Source organism: Sander vitreus, chromosome 14 (assembly GCF_031162955.1).
Source record: "Sander vitreus isolate 19-12246 chromosome 14, sanVit1, whole genome shotgun sequence".
Taxonomy (NCBI): Eukaryota; Metazoa; Chordata; class Actinopteri; order Perciformes; family Percidae; genus Sander; species Sander vitreus.
Genome location: NC_135868.1, coordinates 29,580,939 through 29,602,875, shown reverse-complemented (window position 1 = coordinate 29,602,875; position 21,937 = coordinate 29,580,939). Strand labels below are relative to the sequence as shown.

General features: G+C 41.5%; 1 protein-coding gene across 7 annotated transcripts in view; it reads left to right on the top strand.

Moving 5' to 3' along the window:
- The window catches only part of phf14 (PHD finger protein 14), a 120,567-nt gene that overhangs the window by 21,136 nt on the left and 77,494 nt on the right, over positions 1 to 21,937 (top strand). For all 7 annotated transcript variants that reach the window (XM_078266923.1, XM_078266921.1, XM_078266922.1 and 4 more), the window contains exons 5-11: positions 1,401 to 1,560; positions 2,379 to 2,490; positions 4,962 to 5,099; positions 6,757 to 6,903; positions 8,668 to 8,938; positions 12,261 to 12,367; positions 17,729 to 17,824. In XM_078266923.1, the coding sequence (XP_078123049.1) occupies positions 1,401 to 1,560; positions 2,379 to 2,490; positions 4,962 to 5,099; positions 6,757 to 6,903; positions 8,668 to 8,938; positions 12,261 to 12,367; positions 17,729 to 17,824 (1,031 nt within the window). The remainder of the gene's footprint in view (positions 1 to 1,400; positions 1,561 to 2,378; positions 2,491 to 4,961; positions 5,100 to 6,756; positions 6,904 to 8,667; positions 8,939 to 12,260; positions 12,368 to 17,728; positions 17,825 to 21,937) is intronic.

Genomic DNA, 21,937 nt, shown 5'->3' with positions numbered 1-21,937 from the left:
TGGAGTCCCATGTCAAAGTGTCCTTGGGAAAGACACTGAAACCTGAATTGCCACTTGGTGTGTGAATGTTTATCTGATGAGCATGGTAGTACGGCAGCCTCGGCCACAGTGTATGAATGGTGAGTGGTTCCTGTACTATGGAAAAGCTTTGAGTAGTTAAGACTAGAAAAGCACTGTATAAATACAGTCCATTTACATCTTTGACCTACCGTACTTTCCATAGTTGTGTGCACTTTATTGTACATCAGTCAGTTTTACATCCAAATAAAGTGTTTGTTTTGATATTCTAGATAAACCCTAAGCTTGTTTACAACCTCCTTTCCCTGTCAAACTTCATTTTATCCATATCATTGTATTCACAAATGTCAGCAAATTAACCTGGTGAGCACTGTGATGACATGCAATATAAAATGACCAAACACCCTATGACAATCAGGGGGTCCTGTGCGGTGCCCAGTACTTCCAAAACAGCTTATAAACGGCTTATATTATGATCTGCCAATCAATCCAAGGACCTACACAACAATACTTTACAATTAAACATCCTGTATACTCAGTGTTTCCCCCAGTGTGTTGTAAGCCTGGTGGCCCCCAATAGGCCTAAGCCACTGGGAATAATTTTTTTAATGTATTTTAAGATGTTTTTTTTGCTGCTCTGTTAGAAACTTAGACAGTCATATTTCAAATGTCCAGTTAGCTTTTAGCACTGACTTATTGTAGGACCCTATGGAATCTGTCTTATAGCTTTTTTAAATTCTCAATTTTGCGATTGCGTCCATGTTATCACAGAAACTATTGGGCTCTACATTAATGCTGCAATCAGGCCCCAGCTGGTCCTGGTAAAAGAAAAAGTGAGTTACATGAGATTGAGGAATTTGAAAGACCTGTGTTTACCAGGCAGATAGGGTCTAATGAGTTGCATTATGGGATATATAGGATCCATTGTTTTTGGAGGTCAGAATACCTTACCTCTGCTGCTTTATATTTGGCCATTCTTTTTTTAAATGTAATCTCTTTTAAGTCTATAAAATATATATATATATATATATATATATATATATATATATAGATATATAGATATATATATATGTGTGTGTGTCAAATACTAAATCATTGACATAGCCCTTTAACTACTGCAAATTGCATTTAAATAGCAGCCTAAATGGAATGATCACAATATTATTTTGAAAAGAATTAAAACATTTTGGAAGTACTAAACCTTACAGAATACATAGCAGTAAATATGGGTTATTTTTTGACACCCACAAAATGAGATTATGAGGTTTTTAATGGTTTCTTTGCTGTAGCCACTGAACGCTATGAACAGTCAGCTCATTGGCCTGTATTTCCTCTGCTTCTTAGAGGGCAGTGACAAACTATGATGCTCACTGTTTTTCCAGGGTGTTACGGCGTGGACGGCGAAAGCGACTCAATCATGAGCTCTGCCTCAGAGAATTCAACAGAGCCTTGGTTCTGTGACGCCTGTAAGAACGGAGTGACTCCCAGCTGTGAGCTGTGCCCCAACCAGGATGGCATCTTCAAAGAGACAGACGCCGGGAGGTGGGATACACTAACACATTGACCCCGGTGATCAGTTGCCATTTACAGCGAGCCAGCGAGTGGAACGTGTTCAGAAACAAACAATGACCAATGACCCTAGCTGGTTGAAATGCTGAACGTGATATATGTACAATCTAAATTGGACATATATTCAGTAGTGGAGAGAAAAGGGAAGTTGGATTAAGGAAGAGAGAGAGAGAGAGAGAGAGAGAGAGAGAGAACTGGCGAGAGGAATGAGAGAAGAGAATGAAGGGAGGAGAAGAGATAGAGGAAGAAAAGGAGTGAGAGAAAAGAGTGTGTTATGTGAAGCGTGGAGACTTCAGCCACGTTATCGCTGATAGTGCTCCTCAGCCAGGCTGCACCCGAATTTACTACTTCACTAGAGCATGAAAAACACAGCAAATTAAACTGTGAAGCGGTTGCTTGCTAGAGATGGATATCTTTATATTGGACTTCGGATTCTCTTCCCTAAAGTCCGCATTTGAAATTGTGTCACACCAAACCATAGCTAGAGTCTGGGGCTACATAAATCTATGAATCCATTTCTTTTTTAAGTGTCTGAGCAACTCACTGGAGCCAATTTCATGATATGAAGTTTCTTATTGTCTGCAGTAATTCACCACACTAAATACAAAAATAACCACAGCCATAGATTCTAATCAGTTTGATGGCGTTGCTTGAACTAAGTGACCAGAAATCAATACAAACAATATTTTAGGGCATGATTTTCATACTAATATGTTGTGGTTTGTTCTGGTTTTCTTCAACAAACCAGCCAGCCAATCAGCCAATTAGTTTTTCTTGCTCTTCAATTTCAGATGGGTGCATGTGGTGTGTGCACTTTACGTTCCCGGTGTTGCATTTGGAGACATCGATAAACTGCGACCGGTGACGCTCACAGAGATGAATTATTCAAAATACGGGGCCAAGGCAAGTACTCTTTTTACATATTGATGCAGGTTGGATTATAAATTCATGTTGATTTAGGTTTTACTCACATCTTTAACATCCTGCGGTTAGATGTTTTTCCTGATTTTTGGATAACCTGAATGTATATCTGTACATATTGATTATGTATTATTCCTGCGTAGTAATTATCCACAAGAACGAGAAAATGTAAATTTGCTAAAGGAAAAGAATTTATCTGTTTTTAATTATTGCTTGTAAGGCATATGTGTGAGAGTTGAACACAGATATAAAACAACAGATTTGACATGACGTCACAAATAATGGAATAACTGTCCACCATCTTACCTGGGTACTGTTGACAATTGCCACACTGCAGCACATGTTGCTTTACCAAAAGGACCAAAGTGTCTAGGGAGGTTGGCATCACTTCCCATATGTCAGTATAGAGTAGATGAGACAATTTTTTTACATATAGGTCAACTAAAATGGCAAAAAGGTCAGGGAACTATGTAACTTTAAGGCTGATCAAGCAAACGCTGTTTGGAGTGGGTATCGTAGTAACGTTATCCTGTTTCCCTTGTTGAATGACGAATAGATTACCGCCGCCTGCTGGTATGGAGAGTTATTTCCTCTCACGCAGGTGCAGAACGTACGTGGGCCTTCATCGCCGACGTGTGTCAGGGCCTTTAGCTACCAACGGACTAGCTGCGTTCTAAGTCAAAGTAACTGCTAGCGCTCAACAGCATTGATTTGTTAGCAAAACAGATCATTTATGACCAGCAAACTTTGTTTTGTCAGCTACGCTAACTTAGCTCAAAGGTGAGGTTTAGTTAACGTTACAACAAAATTATTATTATAACCCTAACGTTGACATTTGACCGCTAAACAGCTGATTCCATGCCAATAAAGTGTAAACTTAGAACGTGTTAATAAAGAGCAGTGCTTGTCTTCACTCCTAAATCCTGTTTCATAATGTCTCAAGAACTATCCAGCCAGCTGCGTTACAATCTACACAGAGAGAGATTCCCAGGCAAATCAACCCAACAGTAACACGGAACACTAACGTTAACCGAGCACACAGTCAGCAGAGGGGTCGCATTTAACGTGATGTTTACCACATCAAATGTTAGCTAACCCAAAATTAGCAGCCTTCTGCAATCAGTCATTGTATTTTTACATCACTTGTTGTCACCTTACCTCGTGCCATTACACAATTTTCCATTCAGTAAAGCAAATAAAACATAATCCGTGTTTTGATCAGGTAAAGTAAATGTTCCATCCTGGAATGGCAAGTCAGAATTCCATGTCACATCTATTGTTTTATATCTATGGAGTTGAAGTTGAAGCGGATGCATTTGTTGAAGAGTCAGAGCACTGAAAGGGTTTGAAGTGTCAGTTGAAGTGTTGACAATCAAAGCAGTCAGACAGCAATGAGCTCTCAAGCCTCTGACACACCAACCTGACGGCCGACGGTTGGCAGAAAAGGCAGTCGGACTGATCAGTCGGCTCCCCGAGGTCCAAAAAGGGCCTCAGAACACACCGAAGAGACGCCAACTTGAGCGTGTAATACGTCTCCATAATAGCAGGCGGCGCTAATCTGTATTGTCGCTTTGTTGATCGACAAAGGTCAGTTTGAAAGATTTTTGTCAGATTTTGAGAGGCTTAGTCACGCTCATCCCGCTCGTCATTTCCAGGTTAGCACTCCACCAATCAGATTGGTCATGGAGTCCGACTGCCCTAACCCTAACATGTCAGGTCGGCCAAAATGAAGGCCGACAGCTCCTCCAACGGACGACGGCACGGAACATACCGAGCAGACATAAGTCTGTTTAATTGGTGTGTTACAGGGAAAGTGCTAAAAACGATTGAATTCACTAAATGCAGTTGAGCTCTTGTTTGAAGAATGAGATGAAGTTGAACCATCAGGTGAAGAGTAAAAGATGAAAACAGATGAACTGTCATTTCACCTTTGAAATGTCAGTTAAAGTGCTGGAGATAGTTGTGTTTGCATTGTTAAGTGTCAGTTTTGACAGTAGTTGATATGTCAGTAAATGTAGTAGCTAAAAGTAGTTAGTAACTGTAAGTAAGTAACACTTTATTTATGTAGCACTTTTAAAAACATGCAGGTACAAAGTCCTTCACACATGCGCAATACATATAAAGAAATAAATGAGGATAAACATGAGTTCCAAAATTACAAATTCAATTTAAAATACCGCATAATGGGGGGGCAGGCCTTAACACGAAGGCTAACGTATAAGTGGGTTTTTAAAAGACGCTTAAAACAGTCCAGAGATTCAGCAGACCTGACAGACGGAGGGAGAATATTCCAAGGGGTTGGAGCTAAAATGCCAAATCGATCACCTTTGGTCTTGTAGGAGCCGTAAAGCAACCCATGTGACGATGGGTTAACAGAAAGTTACCGTGTGTTCACATTCTCCTTGTTGCAGCTGCAACATGACGTCTCCCCTGTTGTATTCTGTTGCATTTAGGAGTGCAGTTTCTGTGAGGACGCCCGTTTTGCCAGGACGGGTGTGTGCATCAGCTGTGATGCAGGAATGTGTCGCTCCTATTTCCATGTCACCTGTGCACAGAGGGAGGGGCTCCTGTCAGAGGCTGCAGCAGAGGAGGTAAGTGCTTCGTATTTCTAAGGGGTGAAAAAAAGAGGCAATTTTAGGTTCTATGCTACTCGGCGGCTACAAACCGAAGTGAAGCAATATTCAAGGAATTGAAGTTTTAGAATGTAGCGACAAAACACCCCAACGCAATGAAAGACCAGCCTTGTGAGCTTTGCCTTACAGCTTATCTGTGTTCAGATCACATAGGACGGTTAAGATGAAGTGCGGAAATATCATTCAAGTTTTTGGTCAAGTCATTGGTAAAACTACATTTAACTTCAAGTCTTAACGACTACTCAAAGCGCGTCAACATAGTACAGGAACCATTCACACACATTCATACACTGTGGCTGAGGCTGCAGTACAAGGTGCCACCTCCTCATCAGATAAACATTCACACTCATTTACATACCAATAATGGAACAACATCGGGAGCAATTCAGGGTTCAGTGGACAGTGGCCCAAGGACACTTTGACATGAGACTGCAGGGCCAGGGATCGAACCACCAACCTTCCAATTGGTAGACGACCGCTCTACCACCTGATCCACAGCCAAAATAACGTTGTAGCTTAGAGAGACAGTCAGCACCTTTTTGACTGAAGTCTGAGTTAATCAGTTGTGGTATTGATTAATGGAACTGAGCTACAAACAGGGCAGAGCCGACAGAAACATTTTGAGTTCCAACAAGATCACGTGATCAGTCTGTATTCAGCTGCAGCATTAGCACTCACACAAGTCAAGTCAGCTGTAATAGCTCACCATGCTAGCTGCCTCGCTAACTAAGTCAGCTGAGAATTGTTGCTGGTTCAGGGTTTTTCTTGGCTCAGAATGGGCTTTTTTTGGGGGGGGGGGGGACTTCGCACAACAGTTAGCATGATCAGTCAGCATACAATAAACACAATGAGTCTGTGATACCTTATTGTGCATTTTTAAATGGGGGGAAAAAAAGTATATTAATATTTAAATAAATCACTGAGAGAGTCCGGTATACAGCCTGACTCTGGAGATAAAACTGAGATTAGCTCTCAAGTTCATGTTCTGCTTGTTCAACAGTGTTTGGTAAATGTCTCTTAAACACATTTAGAGGATTTGAGTTGCCATTTTTATATCCAGTTCTTATCATTTTGGTGCTGGTGAATTTCCTTTAGGGCTGGCTAAAACCTCTTTGGGGGGGTGCCAAAAATTCATCTATGCAGGAAAAAACCTGTGGTTTAAATTTTGGTGTGCCTAGCCATCAGATAGATACAACTACTTTTTATGTTTCTTTCTTTTTCAGCTTTATAATCTTTCTTGTAGTTTCAACTTTTTTTCCTGTTTGTTGTTATTTACAAAGAAGTCGTTGTATATACCATCATGTAAAATGTCCATGTCATGTACCAAACATGTAAACCAAAGTGCAGAAATTATAATTGTATTATATATTACTAGTTATTAATAGTAATCGCTTATGGATGGCATTCAGTATTTAATACATATAATACAATGAATTTGGAAGGTCAGCAGCTGGGAAAAACTGCTTTCTGTATCTTTCCTCCTGTTACAGAGTGAGGAATGGAGCGGACTGGGTTGTAAAAATGCCAATGTGGATAAAGCTGTAAACAATAATGTTCCCATTATTTACTAGTTATCACACCTGTTAATACATGCTTGTGTTTTTGTTTCCTCCAGGATATTGCTGATCCATTTTTTGCGTACTGCAAACAGCACGCAGACCGCTTTGACAGGAAGTGGAAAAGGAAGAATTATCTGGCCCTCCAGTCCTACTGTAAGGTCTCTGTGCAGGAGAGAGAGAAACAGCTTACTCCTGAAGCTCAGGTAATGTTCATTCATTCAGATCAGCGGCAGCAGAACAACTGTTGAACATGTGTTTATACCTCTATTCCATTCACCCTTTCTTTTTCTTAAGTTAAACAGCTATTTGTATATTTTTCAGTTCAATTCAATTGTATTCATAGTATCAAATCATAACAAGAGTTATCTCAAGACACTTTACAGATAGAGTAGGTCTAGACCACACTCTATAATTTACAAAGACCCAACAATTTCAGTTATTCCCCCAAGATCAAGCATTTAGTGCGACAGTGGTGAGGAAAAAGTTCCTTTTAGGGAGAAACCTGGGACAGACCCAGACTCTTGGTAGGTGGTGTCTTATGGTGCTGGTTGGGGGGGGGGGTGATAAACAGTGGCAATAATAGTCACAATAAAGATAATGGAACAATGACCAGAAATAGTAGTTGTAGTAGTTCCTGGCGTAGCAGGGCACTGCAGGGTGTTACAGGATGTTTTTTTATTGTTATATATCTATATATGAATCTATCATATTCATGTTTAATATGTTTTTGTTATGTATGCACCAACCTTCAAGGCAAATTCCTCGTAAGTGTAACTCAAGCGTGATTTATGTTTCTGTGTTTAATCGACGCCGTGACCACGTACGTAGGTACGTGGAGACACGGACCCTTCGCCGTAGCCTGGCGTGCACCTCCTGAAAAATGTAACTACACATCGCGGCGAGAGTATACTATTGCGCGGTGAGGCACGTAGCTCGGCCGTGGCTTGGTAGCGTTGCATTCCCCCCCCCCCGACTCATTTCCTGGTTCTCCTTCTCCATAAACAAGATGACATCAAGGAGAGGGTTAACTTCTCCTGCTCCAGATTTCCCACCGTGGTCAGAAAGAACAGGGGAGACACTTTGGTTCTCTCACTATGACTCTAGAGTCACTACTCACTCTGAAGATAATCACCGTCACTCTCTCACTCGCTGTACCACACACACACACACACACACACACACACACACACACACACACACACACACACACCAGGCCGGCCCTGCTATTCTCTTAAAGAGATCAACACACACCAGCACACAACTATAAACTTCAGGCTGCTTACGTAGGCTACGGAGGAAGCTCTGCGTGGAGCCTCCGCAGAAGCATAAATCACGCTTTACTGTGGCAAATAAACCTTTTTCTGATTCTGATTCTATCCAAATCCAAATGCTCCTGTGACTTGACAGGGAGAAAGAGATGAGACTAGGTCTGGGATCACAATTAGGTTTAGGGCGGGAGGAAAATGAGTTTAGCGGTATGCAGTTGTTAGAGAAGTCGTAATTTATGACGCGTTTACATTTGTATCGTCATCAACTGGTGCAATAGACACATTGTGAAAGGCTGACATATCACGATAGACACTCAGAGATTTGTTGTAAGTTGAAAGATTTTTTTTTTTAAACATTTTTAAATGTAACTCATTCTTTTTTTTAATGGTGCCTTTTTATATTTAATTCAGTGTTCAATTTGTTCAATAAAAGAATGTTTGAAATGATTGCCTTTCATTTGTTTTAAATTAAATGTGTTGTATTTTAGCAGAATACTGAAAGCAGCAGAAAAGCAGCACTGAGTACATTTTAATATATGTTTATGGCTATAAAGTTATATCGTTATCGCTATATTCAACAACGTTCTCGCATATTGCATATTTTCCTCACATCGTGCAGCCCTAACTTACATGATATGCAGGTATTAGTATTTATTAGACTGTGTGGAGTATGTGAACATGTGTGGATCCCCCCCGCAGGCCCGAATCACTACCCGGCTGCAGCAGTACAGGGCCAAAGCAGAGCTGTCCAGGAACACTCGGCCTCAGGCGTGGGTACCCCGGGAGAAGCTGCCGCGACCTCTGACCTCCAGTGCCTCAGCCATCAGGAAGCTGATGAGGAAGGCGGAGCTGATGGGCATCAGCACCGACATTTTCCCCGTGGACACGTCTGATGCCAACGCCAGCTTGGACGGACGCAGGAAGCACAAGCAGCCCGCCCTCACAGCAGACTTCGTCAACTACTACCTGGGTGAGGAAACTCATATTCAAGATTTACTATATACAATATTTAAACTAAAGTGCCAAGTAGACTTAAAACACTAAAATACTAAAAACAAGATTCAAATGTTGCTTTCTTTACTCTCAGCTTTCAGAAATACATTCGAAACACTTTGAGAGTGAAAGTGAGTTAAAGTTTTACAAAAAGTAAACTATTTCCAGATACTATTGATCTGATCAAAGTTTTAGAATCAGCTGAGAACCTTTAACCATTTTCCTGCCATTCTTTATTTAATGATTATTTTGGTGTAATGGTGGGTAGAGACACCTTCATGTCTGGAACAATGGGGACATGTTTTTAGTCCAGAATATAGCAACACCTTGCTTGCAGTCAGGGAAATCACTGCTTTAGATGGCCATAAAAAAACAAGAATGCATTAAAGCAAACGCCCACGGAGCCCCTCAGGGGTCATTGGTAGAAAAACACAATTGGCATGGAAATCCATGTGCACATGGATGCATTTTTGGCCCAGACCGGCCCACCACAATGGGTCAGAATCCACCCACCATTACACCATCCTTGAGGTCCCCATAACACTAGAAGTGCCGTCAGCGGTCATTTTGACCTTCAGATTCCAAACTCTATAATCTCGCATGATAAATACCTAATTGTGATATTAATGCATGTATTGTGTTAGGATATCTTTAGGAAAATGAAATAACACCAAAATGTACATTTTAACAAGTTTAATTATACATTTGAGTAGTAGTCTACGTGTTTCAATAATTCATATCATGGCATAAACCGTAATTATTTCATAGGCTACATTCATATCCAAAAATATAGATATCTTATTTGAACATTTATAACCTAACCTAACCTGGCACTGCCTCCGTTTTTGCATCTGCTGCGGTGACCAGCGCTGCTCGGATCGTGCGCCGCTGCCCTTTTTCCCTCCATAATCTCCGCTCTCAGCTCCTCTGCCAGCTGCTGCATGAACTTCCTCCGGGACATTTTACTGCTGGTGCACTCCTTGGAGAGGATGTGTGCAATGATTCCAGCCACTTGTAGGATGTATAAAGTTATATGAACACGTAGACAGCCACCGGCCATCTACGTGTACCGCCACAGAGCGAGCGCCCGGAACTTGCCTTCTGATTCAGAACAGAGTCCATCTGCGCCGTGTTTACTGTAGTAGCCTACGTTACAGTCTGGCTTTGCCTTGGGCCCATTGGTGATGCCCACACTTGTTACTCAAGACCGCTTGTGACATTTCTCTGATAGAGACGATGATAGTTACTAAGCAACCAATATGCATCTTCAACCGGGCGAAAGATTAAAAACAATACCGCGAAAATCCGAGCGGTCAATATGACCGTGTATGGCCGAAATGGGTAAAAGTAAAAAGTGATTGTATTTTCTTTACCTTTTGTGTAATGTATATAAAAACAATTGTAAATGAAAATATAGACTCTTTTAGGAAAAGTCAGGTACCAGCAGGATTGTATTTTTTTTTATTTAGTAAAGTTATTACACATACATTTCAAAACGGTCAAAATGACCGTCGTGGCTGTTCTAGTGTTAAGTATGCGTACTTATAGTACTATTCCCCCCAAACCACTACAAAGCTAGGTGCCGTGGACCAGTGTACTCTTGACTGACTACCTGGTCATCAGAGGTGCCCGTGGAGTACAAAATCTCCAAACTCAAGTAGAAGTTCAAGTTATTGTCAAAGAATAAGCTGTCAAGTATCATTTCAAATGATTTAATACAATTTAAGTATACAAGTAAGTCAAAATGGGTGTATGGGTAATAGTTGGACTTAATCCATAACCATAGCAACTAAGGCTGTAACGATATGCGATATGAAACCGAAATCGCGACACTCAGCTCCACGTGTCGCGGAGTGAGAAGGCAGAATCGCGACACACCCCTTCCAACTCCCAGAGTTCTCCTTCCCGTCCAGATCCAATGATACCAAATCTTTAAAATACTATTAGTATTAGTCGTTTTGGTGCCTTATCCCCCTTTTGTCGGGTAAATTTAGCTAACTGTAAAGACGGCTAAAAGCGAAGGGGGAGGGGGGGGTAACACCGGTAACGCTAACGGAGGTGTAACGTTACGAATGGCCGCTGTTCTGACTTGGGTGCCTGGGTCTGTTGCCCATTAATCGAGTAATCGGATAAGAAATACTTTTTTCGGAAAAAGCAAAATTTGTATTGCTTACATTGCTTACAATATCATCTCTCAAAAAACTAAACCTATTAAGTGCCATATTATGTTGTTTTTAAAGAAAAATGTTCTGAAATGCAATAACAACCTCAAACTAAGGCACACATTAAACATACATAAACATGACCTTAAGTTGTGCAACTTAACTTTCAGAACTACAAGTTTCAGTCTGAGACTGATCTGTATATAGGTCTATATGTAAATATGAATTATACTCAACCTATTTTCATTTATATATTTGATTACAATGTCACACAGCTCTGTTACACTTATGCTAGTAGATGGTTGATCAGCTGTTCCTCCGTGAAGAAAGAGAGAGTGAGAGAAAATGGTGTGCAACAATCAGCAGTTTTTCCGGCTCTTTAGATCAGACTGTGGTCACCACTACGTATTTTCTTGTCTTTGATTTTGGTAGTTGTTGTGTTTGGTGTAGTTTCATCGTCCATACGACTCTGTGATTTACTTTTGTCGGGTCCGCTTCCTGGAATGGATGATTAAGTTAGACTCAATGTTTTCTGTTGAGATACTGAAGCATTGACGTTGTGCTATTATTGTGCTAAGCTAGTTCGGTTTTGCAGTAGACGCACTGTACAGAGTTTTTGTTTTAATTACGTTTCACGTATCAGTCTTCATGGCATAAAAACGCGTTGCAAATACAGAGATGATGCAAAAAGAAAAGCACACAAACCCTGAAAACAAATGTAACAGAAAAACGCTGCATCCACTTTACACAACGGAAGTTCTCCAGGCCTTTTAGGGGGAGCGCTAAGTGGAACAGCTTGACTTTCGACCCCACGGGGAGAGAGCGCTCTGTCTTAGGTGCTGCCAAAAACGACTCGGATGCTGCACCTAAGACTTTTGATGGCAGGAAAAAACCTTGCTGTATATCATTTACCTGTTGTACGGGGTAAGTTATTGTGTAAATGCTGTGTAAAGGCATTTTCTCCCCAAATAAATGATCGTGATGCCAGATGTGTGAGACGCCATGCCAGTAACCTTGAGAGCACACTCCATTAGCCTGCAGCAGAGAGCCTATCTGCCATCAGTACACTCTCTCATGTGCTTTTTCCTGTATATAGATTGTGATCGTGCTATTGATTTTTGTCCCATTGATATTCAGAGCGGAACATGCGAATGATCCAGATCCAGGACAACATCTCTGAACAGAAGAACTTAAAAGACAAGCTGGAGAGTGAGCAAGAAAAACTGCACGTGGAGTACAACAAGGTGAGCAGCACAATCCAGACCCACAGAAAATGGCTCATTATAACATATATACTTTATAATAAGTGTCATTATTAGGCAGTTATTCTAACACAAATAATTACACAAACAAGACTATGTGAACAAAGAATTATCACCTCAGAGGAAAACTCCTGGGGTCTTATTTATAACCATTGCATACCCACAAAACGGGGCCTAAAAAGAGGTGAACCCATGCAAAAGTGTGATCTATAAAAACAAACTTTCCGGTGGAATGTGTGCACCAGTAGGTTAATTGGAACACTTTGGAGACGGGGAAATTGGCAACGCAGATGGTGAGGATGTGAATTGAAGCCACAGTGTATAATGAAGTCTCTCACACATTTCACCTAACATCAGAAGTTAATTATAGATCCGCATTATCATAGACATTCAAACCAACTGTCTTATTTGTGCTTGCACTTGTAGTCAGCCATAACTTTTGTATAAGATATAAGCCAACTCAAATCTTAAATCAAAGTTGTATCAGTTGTAGAAATCTAAGATTACGTCATGGAGGTGGAAACTGATGGCGCGTTAATGATCCACCAGCGCAAACAAACGTCGGGGGGGGCGGTTATAATACCCTTAAAATGCCTGGCAGTTCTAGTGTTAGTGAGACATGAATGCATACATATGGGGAGAGAGAGGGGGAGAGGGGAGCTTAGTGCGTATACATGCACAGCAGTAACCAGGGTGTGGTCTTACCCCGGTTAAGTGAGTAACAGGGTTATGCCAGTCCTCGCTGCATACGTGAGCGGGGAAGAATGGGAAGAATGACAGGAGTAACTCTACCTCTGGTACAGTAAGTGGCGCTCTGCCAACGCACAACTAGCTTTTTCTTCCGGTTGACCTACAGTATGTCAAAGTTACACAGAACGGCCACTAAATTAGTCAAATTTAACAACTTAATGTTTCATTCACACACTTGTTACAGCGTAGGAAAGCACAGTGTTCTCGCCAGATGCATGCGCAGACGCTTAACCAGATCATACCCCGATTAAGGTGTATACATGCAGAAATCCCCCGGTTGCTGAAGGAGTTCTCTAGGTCTGTTAACCAGGTTATGAGAACTCTGATTTTATCCGGGGTAAGGTGTTTACATGGCGTTTGAGAAATCTGGGTATTGCCTTAACACACTGATTCAGTGCGGTTACATGTGGGTTAAATCCTCCGGCAGTCTAAACCAAGCATAACAAAGAGCTGGTCCAAGGCAAACCTGCTTAAGCTTACTCTTAAATGTGGAGCCGGTTGCACAGGAGAGGAGCCTGATAGCTGAAGATTCTGGCTCCCGTTCTACTTTTGGAGACTCTAGGAACCACAAGTAACTCTGCATTCTGGGAGTGCATTAATCTAGTGGGGCAATAGGGCACTATGAGCTCTTTAAGATATGATGGTGCTTGACCATTAAGAGATTTGTAGGTCAGGAGAAGGATTTTAAATTAAATCCTGGATTTTACAAAGGGCCAGTGCAGGGAAGCTAATACAGGACAAATACAATCTCTTTCCTAGTTATTCCTAGTCAGTACATGTGCAGCAGCATTCAGGATCAATTGGAGAATTTGAAGGCACTTATTGGAGCAACCTGATAATAAGAAATTACAATAGTCAAACCTCGAAGTAACAAATGCATGGACTAATTTTTCTGCATCTTTTTGAGACAGGATGGGCCTACTTTTTGTTGCCATCTAGAGTAGCTATATCTTTAGATAATGTGTTTCGGACGTGTTTGGGGCCCAAGTACAATAACTTAAAGGGATATTTCACTGTTGGAAAGATGAATTTATCTTTAAATTGGGTCACACAAATTGGCTTCTAGGCCGAGAAAAGCCAGAAAATGTGGGTGAAAGACACCAAATCCCAGAATGCACTTGCTTCGCTGCTTTATAGTCCACTCCCAAGCCACGCCTACCGTTGACAGACAGACAGACAGACAGACAGACAGACAGTGAGACAGTCAACTCAACTTTAATGTGTTTTATTGTCATTTCAACCATATACATAAAACAACGTTTCACCGTGGCTCTAGTGGTGTTACACATTTAAAATATGTAAAAACGACATTATATAAAAACAACAGGCTACATTTAGTGCACACACATTATATGCTTCGTAAAGTTCAGCTAACACATAGCTATTAGCATTAGCGCTTAGTGACCTGTAAACACCGAGTATAAACACAGCCGTGAATTTGCGTGGAATGTAGAATGGTCGGCATTTAACGGTCACAAACTCCACCAGCAGTTAGCAGTTAGTTGGATACAAGCACCCCCATTTCTGCACCAGTCCGTGTTAACACAGCCCACCTCCACTAGTCTTACCCGGCGACAGAGCAGCAGGCCTGGTAGCTACATAGTCCGGTACGCTGTTGTTCAGCCATGTTTCCACAACAACAAAAACACAGCAGTCTCTGAACTCGCGTTGGGAGTTTGGTTGAAGTTGGATGTAGTCCAGTTTGTTGTCTAATGAGCGGACACTTGCAAGCAGGATTGATGGAACAGGTGGCCGGCTAGCGTTAGCTTTCCACCTAGCTGCTTTCCACTCCTGCACACCGCTGTCAAGGTCCCTTTCCCTGGCTAGTGGCATCGGGCGACACCGCAGGCTGAGGTGCTGGTCTCCGCAGAAGGCGAAGCTCGCGTAGTGTGTGGAGTATTCCGTCTGTCATAAAGTGTCCTGCATATTCTCCGATCTGTACCAATGTCTCCCGGTGGTACACGTGTGCGGTAGTTTGAATGCACATAATTGTTAGCGAAGCTTCAAGATGGCTGACGCTCGTTTTGCTTCGGGAAGCTTTGTGTAAAGACGACAGTCCAACCCCCTATAGGTGGGTTGGAAACATGCGCAAGTAGCTCCTACTACTGGCTGTAGTCCTTTGCCTCGGGGCAAAAAATCTTCCGATGACGCAAAAATCGTCATTTTCCGTCATCGGAAGATTTTTTTCCAGGCCCACAATACAGAGATCTCTGTTCTCAGGGGGACATGAGGAAGGGAAGCACGGTCATTTGAAAATACTACTGTGTTTCTACTGATACAAAGCTTAATGCTAAATCGGTGAAGTATCCTTTTAAACTCTGAGTTTAACATCAGGAAATTGCAGATCAGTGAGAGAATGTGTCAAATAAAATGCAACCAATCTGAATGTCAAGTGTAATATAGTTGTTTTTTATAAAGTACAGTAGATACTGTACTGTAGGCTATCCTACCCAGATCATTTTTTTCCCTTGGTTTCTTATCAACAATGTTTAGCTCAGTTTGTGCAAGTATGTCACCACATTAGACATGGCTTTACTGTGCTACGTGATAAAAACAGAATCCTGTGTGAGCCTTTCTCTCATCTCTCCTCAAACATGTGACCTCTGTCGAGGCTGCCGCTCCATCTGTCAACATGAGGAAGGGAATAGAGCGGCGGAGTAAAAGTCACAAGAGTTAATGTTGCGTCCAGTCTTCTGCCGTGCGTGTTAAGCGTTATTAATGGAGTGTGTGTTGCTAATTGCTCTGCTTGAGCTGCTCTTACATGACTTTGGCCTTGGAGAAAATGCCAGTGGAAGAATGCCATTACAAGTCTGGCTTTGACTGATATATATTAGCAGAGCCCAGAACAAGGTTTACTTTGTGGCTCAACTCTTGCAGATCATATGAAGTGTTGAACTTACACTTACACTGCAAAGTGAGTCCAAAGGTTCACCTGCAACATAAATGGCGCAACTGCAGACGTTCTAATATTTATAAGGCTGGGTTATAGTAGGGCTGCACAATATATTGTTGTTTTTATCGTCATCGCAATATCAACTGGTGCAATAAACACATCGCGAAAGGCTGCGACATATCGCGATCGACACTCTTTGTGTTAGTTGAAAGAAAATATTAGTAGAAAATTAGAAATTAGAATAGAAAACTAAATCCTCTGAGGTCTGAGGGCATTTTGTGTAGTATTTGTCAATATTTGTAATTGTCAGTGCTTGGTTTACCAAAAATTTACCAAAATCTTAGGTTATGATATGATTAAAATAGTAAATAAATGTTGTAATATCACTTTTTGAGTAGGAGTTTTCAATTCATAGTATATCAGGGTTATCTCAAGACACTTTACAGATAGAGTAGGTCTAGACCACACTCTCATTTGGAAAGTTTTGTCAGACATCGTTTGGACGCGCTGGTGCGTCTTTCGTCCTCAGGGAGTTAAAAATGTAACTGTCATTCTTTTTTTGGTTGTGCCTTTTATATTCAATTCACTGTTTGTTTTTACGATATTTAACGTTATTGCATATCGCATATTTTCCTCATATCGTGCAGCCCTAGCTTATAGTCAGTCGTGTTTTCACTCAAATCGTCACCCTTCCCACTACTGTTCTACCCCTGTGACTGTAAGCCAATTGAGCCAACGCTAGGGCGTAGCTTTTATCTATTAGACTTCGGATCGGTCTGTTTCACTGTACTACACAAAACCAGAAGATACCAGAACCAGAGGTAAATCTCATTTAGAAATCAGTCATGGGTCTGTGCAAGTTTGGTACAGTAGAAAAAAATTCCAACAAACAAAGATAGGTTTCCTTTCATTTATTTTGAACAGACAGAAGTGCAAGTGGCAAAGACAACCTCCTCTTGCTGGGGACTGATGGTAAACTATTTTCATTAGAAAAATAAGGACCATTTCAAACACGTCTGTAAATATAGAGTGACCTGCTCTATATGAGAAGTGTCCTCAGCCATTGTATTTAATTAACTTGTACTACACTGTGCGGAAACTGAACAAACACAGGTCACAGCAGGCTGTAAAACTGAAAAGCATCTCTTCTGCTATAAAATACAAAATAGAGGTTGCTTTTTCCTTGTCCCAGTGATCGGTACACCTGGGTGATGCTGTCGAATGTGCGTTAGCATGTTCAATGTGTTTCCCCACAACTGTGGAGCAACATCGACAATCCGTCTTTGTCTCACACACAACTCTCTCTCCGTTGCTGTTGTAGCGGACCAGGAACCCGCAGACGGATCTTCCAGCGCCGACATTTCATTTTGCTCGCCATAGTGTGAGCGACTCGCACTCCAATCAGCTTGTTGTGCTAACGTAAGCAAATGTTGCTAACTGCGTACGGCTAAAAGTTTCGGCGGCTGCGTGTTTATTTAATGTTTCTGCTTTCTGCTGCTTTTAACATACACCATTTTACCATTTCCTTACAAATCCCAATTAATTGCAGGTTACAAGAATCTTTGTAGGTAGGTAGGTAGGTACTAATAGACCTTTAACAGCGTAAAATGAGTTTGAGTAAGAATTTATGTAACATATATGCTTAATTGTGTGTGTGTGTGTGTGTGTGTGTGTGTGTTGTCCCCTCTCCCCTCCTGCAGCTCTGTGAGTCCCTGGAGGAGCTGCTGAATGTGAATGGAGAGCTGCGAAGTGAAGGCCAGGCCATGTGGACTCTGCTGGGGGGCATCCTGGGCCAGGTACCACCCCCACTTGCTGCTCACACACCATTTCCCCCATCTTCTGTCCCCTCCAACCCTCCATCCTACTCTTCATGCACAGATTAGTTGTTGAGAAAGTTGACGGAACACTCTTATAGATTTCCTTTTTTAGCATAGCTAAAAAGTATTTGTGATGGAGAGTTATTCAGATTGCGAGTAGCAGCCCTCGTGGCCAATAGTAGGTTGAGACCGCAGTCTGTAATAACCCTGCTTTTTATAAAAACCCTCTCATTTTGTACTAACTGATTGACCTGTCATTTGCCATGAAGTCAGACCTGACTGTGGGGAAGAAAAAGCCATCTCAAGCTTCTTGTTCCTATGGCAACCAATTGCCAAGATGTGCCACTATGGCTGATGGGTTATTTAATGAATATAAAGTCTACAAAAATAGACTGAGAGCTTTTTGTTGTTGGAACAGACTAGAACTTGATCTTACATACAAGTCATGGGGAGAATTTAGATAGGATGTCCCCGAGAAAATAACGTCGTCCTGCAGCATTTAGGTTTTTCTGATGATAAACCAGCAGGGTCAGCCCAACACGCCTTTCCTAAAACTAAATCAGGTTTTTGGCAAAATGTTTGGTACCGTATTTTCCGGACTATAAGTCTCACTTTTTTTCATACTTTGGCTGGTCCTGCGACTTATAGTCAGGTGCGACTTATATATCAAAATATATATAATTTAACATGTTTTTAAATGTTAATTCATGCTGAAAACATTACCGTCTACAGCCACAAGAGGCGCTCTAGGCTTGTCACAACTATATGCTGCTCCTAAAGACAACTGAGAAAGAAAAGAAGCTGCAGGAGACTGCAGGTAGTAAAACACGCAGCCGAAAACGGTAATCGAGCAGCAGAAGGAGAGTTTGGAGTGAGAGAGAAACTTGTGAGGGACTGGAGAAAAGGTTAGTCTTACTGCAATGAAGAAAACAAAGAAAGCTAGTCGCGCGCTGAAATCCAGATGGCCAGAGCTGGAGGAAGGAGTCCACAGATGGGTGCTTGAACAACGTGCTGCTGGGAGAGGCTCGTCAACAGTGCAGTTACGTTACGTTAACATAGAGGACACCTACCGTATTCAGCCCCTTGTTCTGGGGGCTGTTGGGTAGTTTAATAACTGTTAATGTGTTACGTTAACATAGAGAACACCTACCGTATTCAGCCCCTTGTTCTGGGGGCTGTTGGGTAGTTTAATAACTGTTAATGTGTTACGTTAACATAGAGGACACCTACCGTATTCAGCCCCTTGTTCTGGGGGCTGTTGGGTAGTTTAATAACTGTTAATGTGTTACGTTAACATAGAGGACACCTACCGTATTCAGCCCCTTGTTCTGGCTGCTGTTTAATAACTTTCCTTTCCAGATTAAATGTCTGTTCTTGATAGAGATGGCCTGATACCATTTTTTTGCTTCCCGATACCGATTCCGATACCTGAACTTGCGTATCTGCCGATACCGAGTACCGATCCGATACCAGTGTCAGTGTCATATATTTTATTATGTTTTAACAGCTGTATACTACTATCCCTGTATGGATGTGATATTATTTCTATCTTTGTTGTCGGTCTGGCTCTGACTGGTCTAGTCTGGTCTTTGTGAAACATGAATGCCACAGAACTTTCTTTTATTCTGCAGTTTGACAGTCAGTTATAACGGAAAAAGAACATAAATAAACTATTTTAATGTAGATTTTCTTTAGGGCTTTATTACGTGGTATTGGATCAGTGCATAAACTCCAGTACTTTCCGATACCGATACCAGCGTTTGAGGCAGTATCTGAGCGGCGTCTCTAGTTCTTGGTCTTGGATTTTGTGAAATTAATTTCTAAATAAATGCGACTTATAGTCCAGTGCGACTTATATATGTTTTTTTTCCTCTTCATGACGCATTTTTTGACTGATGCGACTTGTACTCCGGAGCGACTTATAGTCCGGAAAATACGGTACATATTTTGTAAGTAATTGATCAGATAATAGAGTAAAATCTATAAATGAAGTAGAACTTGGTATTATGATATGTTATAGTTAAAAGTTTAATTTAGTTGATTATTATTTAATGAAGTCTTTATTTTAAATGCCCTTTTTCGAAAATGTTTTGTATTTCACAATGCCACTATTATTGAGATGTGTCACCAATCACATCCCCCAGCCTCTCAGCAGGCTCAACTGCTAGCTAGAACAGCAGCTACGTCTAAACATTTCCATGGTAACTGCTGGTTCCACCAATCGGAGACGTCGCTAAGGATTGTGGGTAGTGTAGTATTTCTCCATAAGATCGCAAATTGAAACATTTTTCTTGATTTTATACAGACTTCTGGCTTCTACAGTAGCAGAAACTTTCATTTCACAACCTCGGCGCTCGTGGTCAGTCTACCATGGATGGTTTAGACATTAAGGCTGGTCAAAATTCTTATGGAGAAAATGAATGGGACTGAATATGAGATATGTCATTCCATTGTCCATAATATTCTTAAGCCCTATTCACACAGGACTAGTATTACCAGATTTAGAAATTAAAATGCAGGAAAAATGCAAAGTCTGTCTTTTATTAAAATGTACTGACATTATCCCCAGATATTAAATTAAGGCTCTGTGAGCCTCTTTGAGCCTGCATGTCATCCATCTCATCATCTTTCGCGATTTCGCTCTTCTGATGGATTTGAGCTTGGTCTTCCTTGGAATTCATAATTGCCAACACAGCATCCATAATGCTCGATCGGGAAAAAAAGGCAGGAAGATGAGGAGAAAGCAAAAAACCTTGCCCAAAACAAACATGACCCCAAATCACAGAGATGCCAAGTCACATGGGACTAATATTATCACATAACCGAAGTCAGTATTTCTAGTCACTCACAGCAACCACTAGTGTCTTGACGTCAAGGTTTAGAGGAAGCTGCTAACTCTGACCCCTTACCTAAAATCATTCAAGAAAACTGATATTTCCACCTTGGTGCCTGGGACAGTGTAGTCACTCCTTTCGGGTTTTATGTATATAAGTACCAGCTAAATCCATTTAAAACCTTATTAAAAGTACGGTCATTGGGAGTATGAGCCGTGCTGATAAATGGTCAAATAATGTTAATGCGTTGGCGAGGCAGCAGAATGGACATGAACTAGAAGGGGTCTGGCAGTGAATCTGCAATGGCCACCATAAATCACCTAATTATGAACATGCACAATTTAAGTAGCAACATCAGTCACAGCACAGCATGCTTTTGTGTCATCTATCTGCCACATTTTCATCTCCTATTTGTCATCCTGTCTGTGCATTTGCAGAAATTATTGATGTCCCCAACTGGGTCTCTCATCCCTCTTCTAGTACACAAGTCAGTGCTTTTGTTCCTGATGCTCCTGGAAGTTTAGCATTCCTGGCAACTTCACAAGAAAACACTCAGAAGACATTTTACACTTGTCTGCATAAATGCCATGAGGCACAAACAGCTACTAGGCAGCAGATATTATGACAGGGATAAGTGTTACAGTCTAGTCCAGTTTAGTGTTGATCAACAGGAAAATAATGCCAATTAGACATGCAAGCATATATGCTCGATGGTGTTTTAAGCCCCCACCGTTGACTTCGAGGCAGCGCTGCGACCGTCGACTTCAAGGCAGCGCTGCGACCGTCGACTTCAAGGCAGCGCTGCGACCGTCGACTTCAAGGCAGCGCTGCAACCGTCGACTTCAAGGCACTTAACCCAAACCCTAGTGCCTTCCATGCAGCGCTGCCTGGAAGACGACGTTGGGGGCTTAAAACACCAAACACCAGCATATAGCCGGCAGAGATGCTCACAAGTCTCTGAGCTAGAGTCCAAGTCTCAAGTCTTTGAGATAGAGGTCAAGTCTCAAGTCTCTCGTTGTTATAATGAATGTTATCGAATTATTATGAATGTAGCTATATATAAGGAATTCAAAGCATTGCAGCCAGCGGGACGTAAATGATTACGCAAATCTACTACCACAAGTTTGGTAAACAAACAATTGCTCATTCATCTTTTCTTGACTTCTACCCAACAACAGTCAGAGTTAACCTCCCGTAGGTCGTAGCTAAAGCAAGAAGCAAGTTAACGTTAGATGGCTATGCTGAGCTAAACATGTTT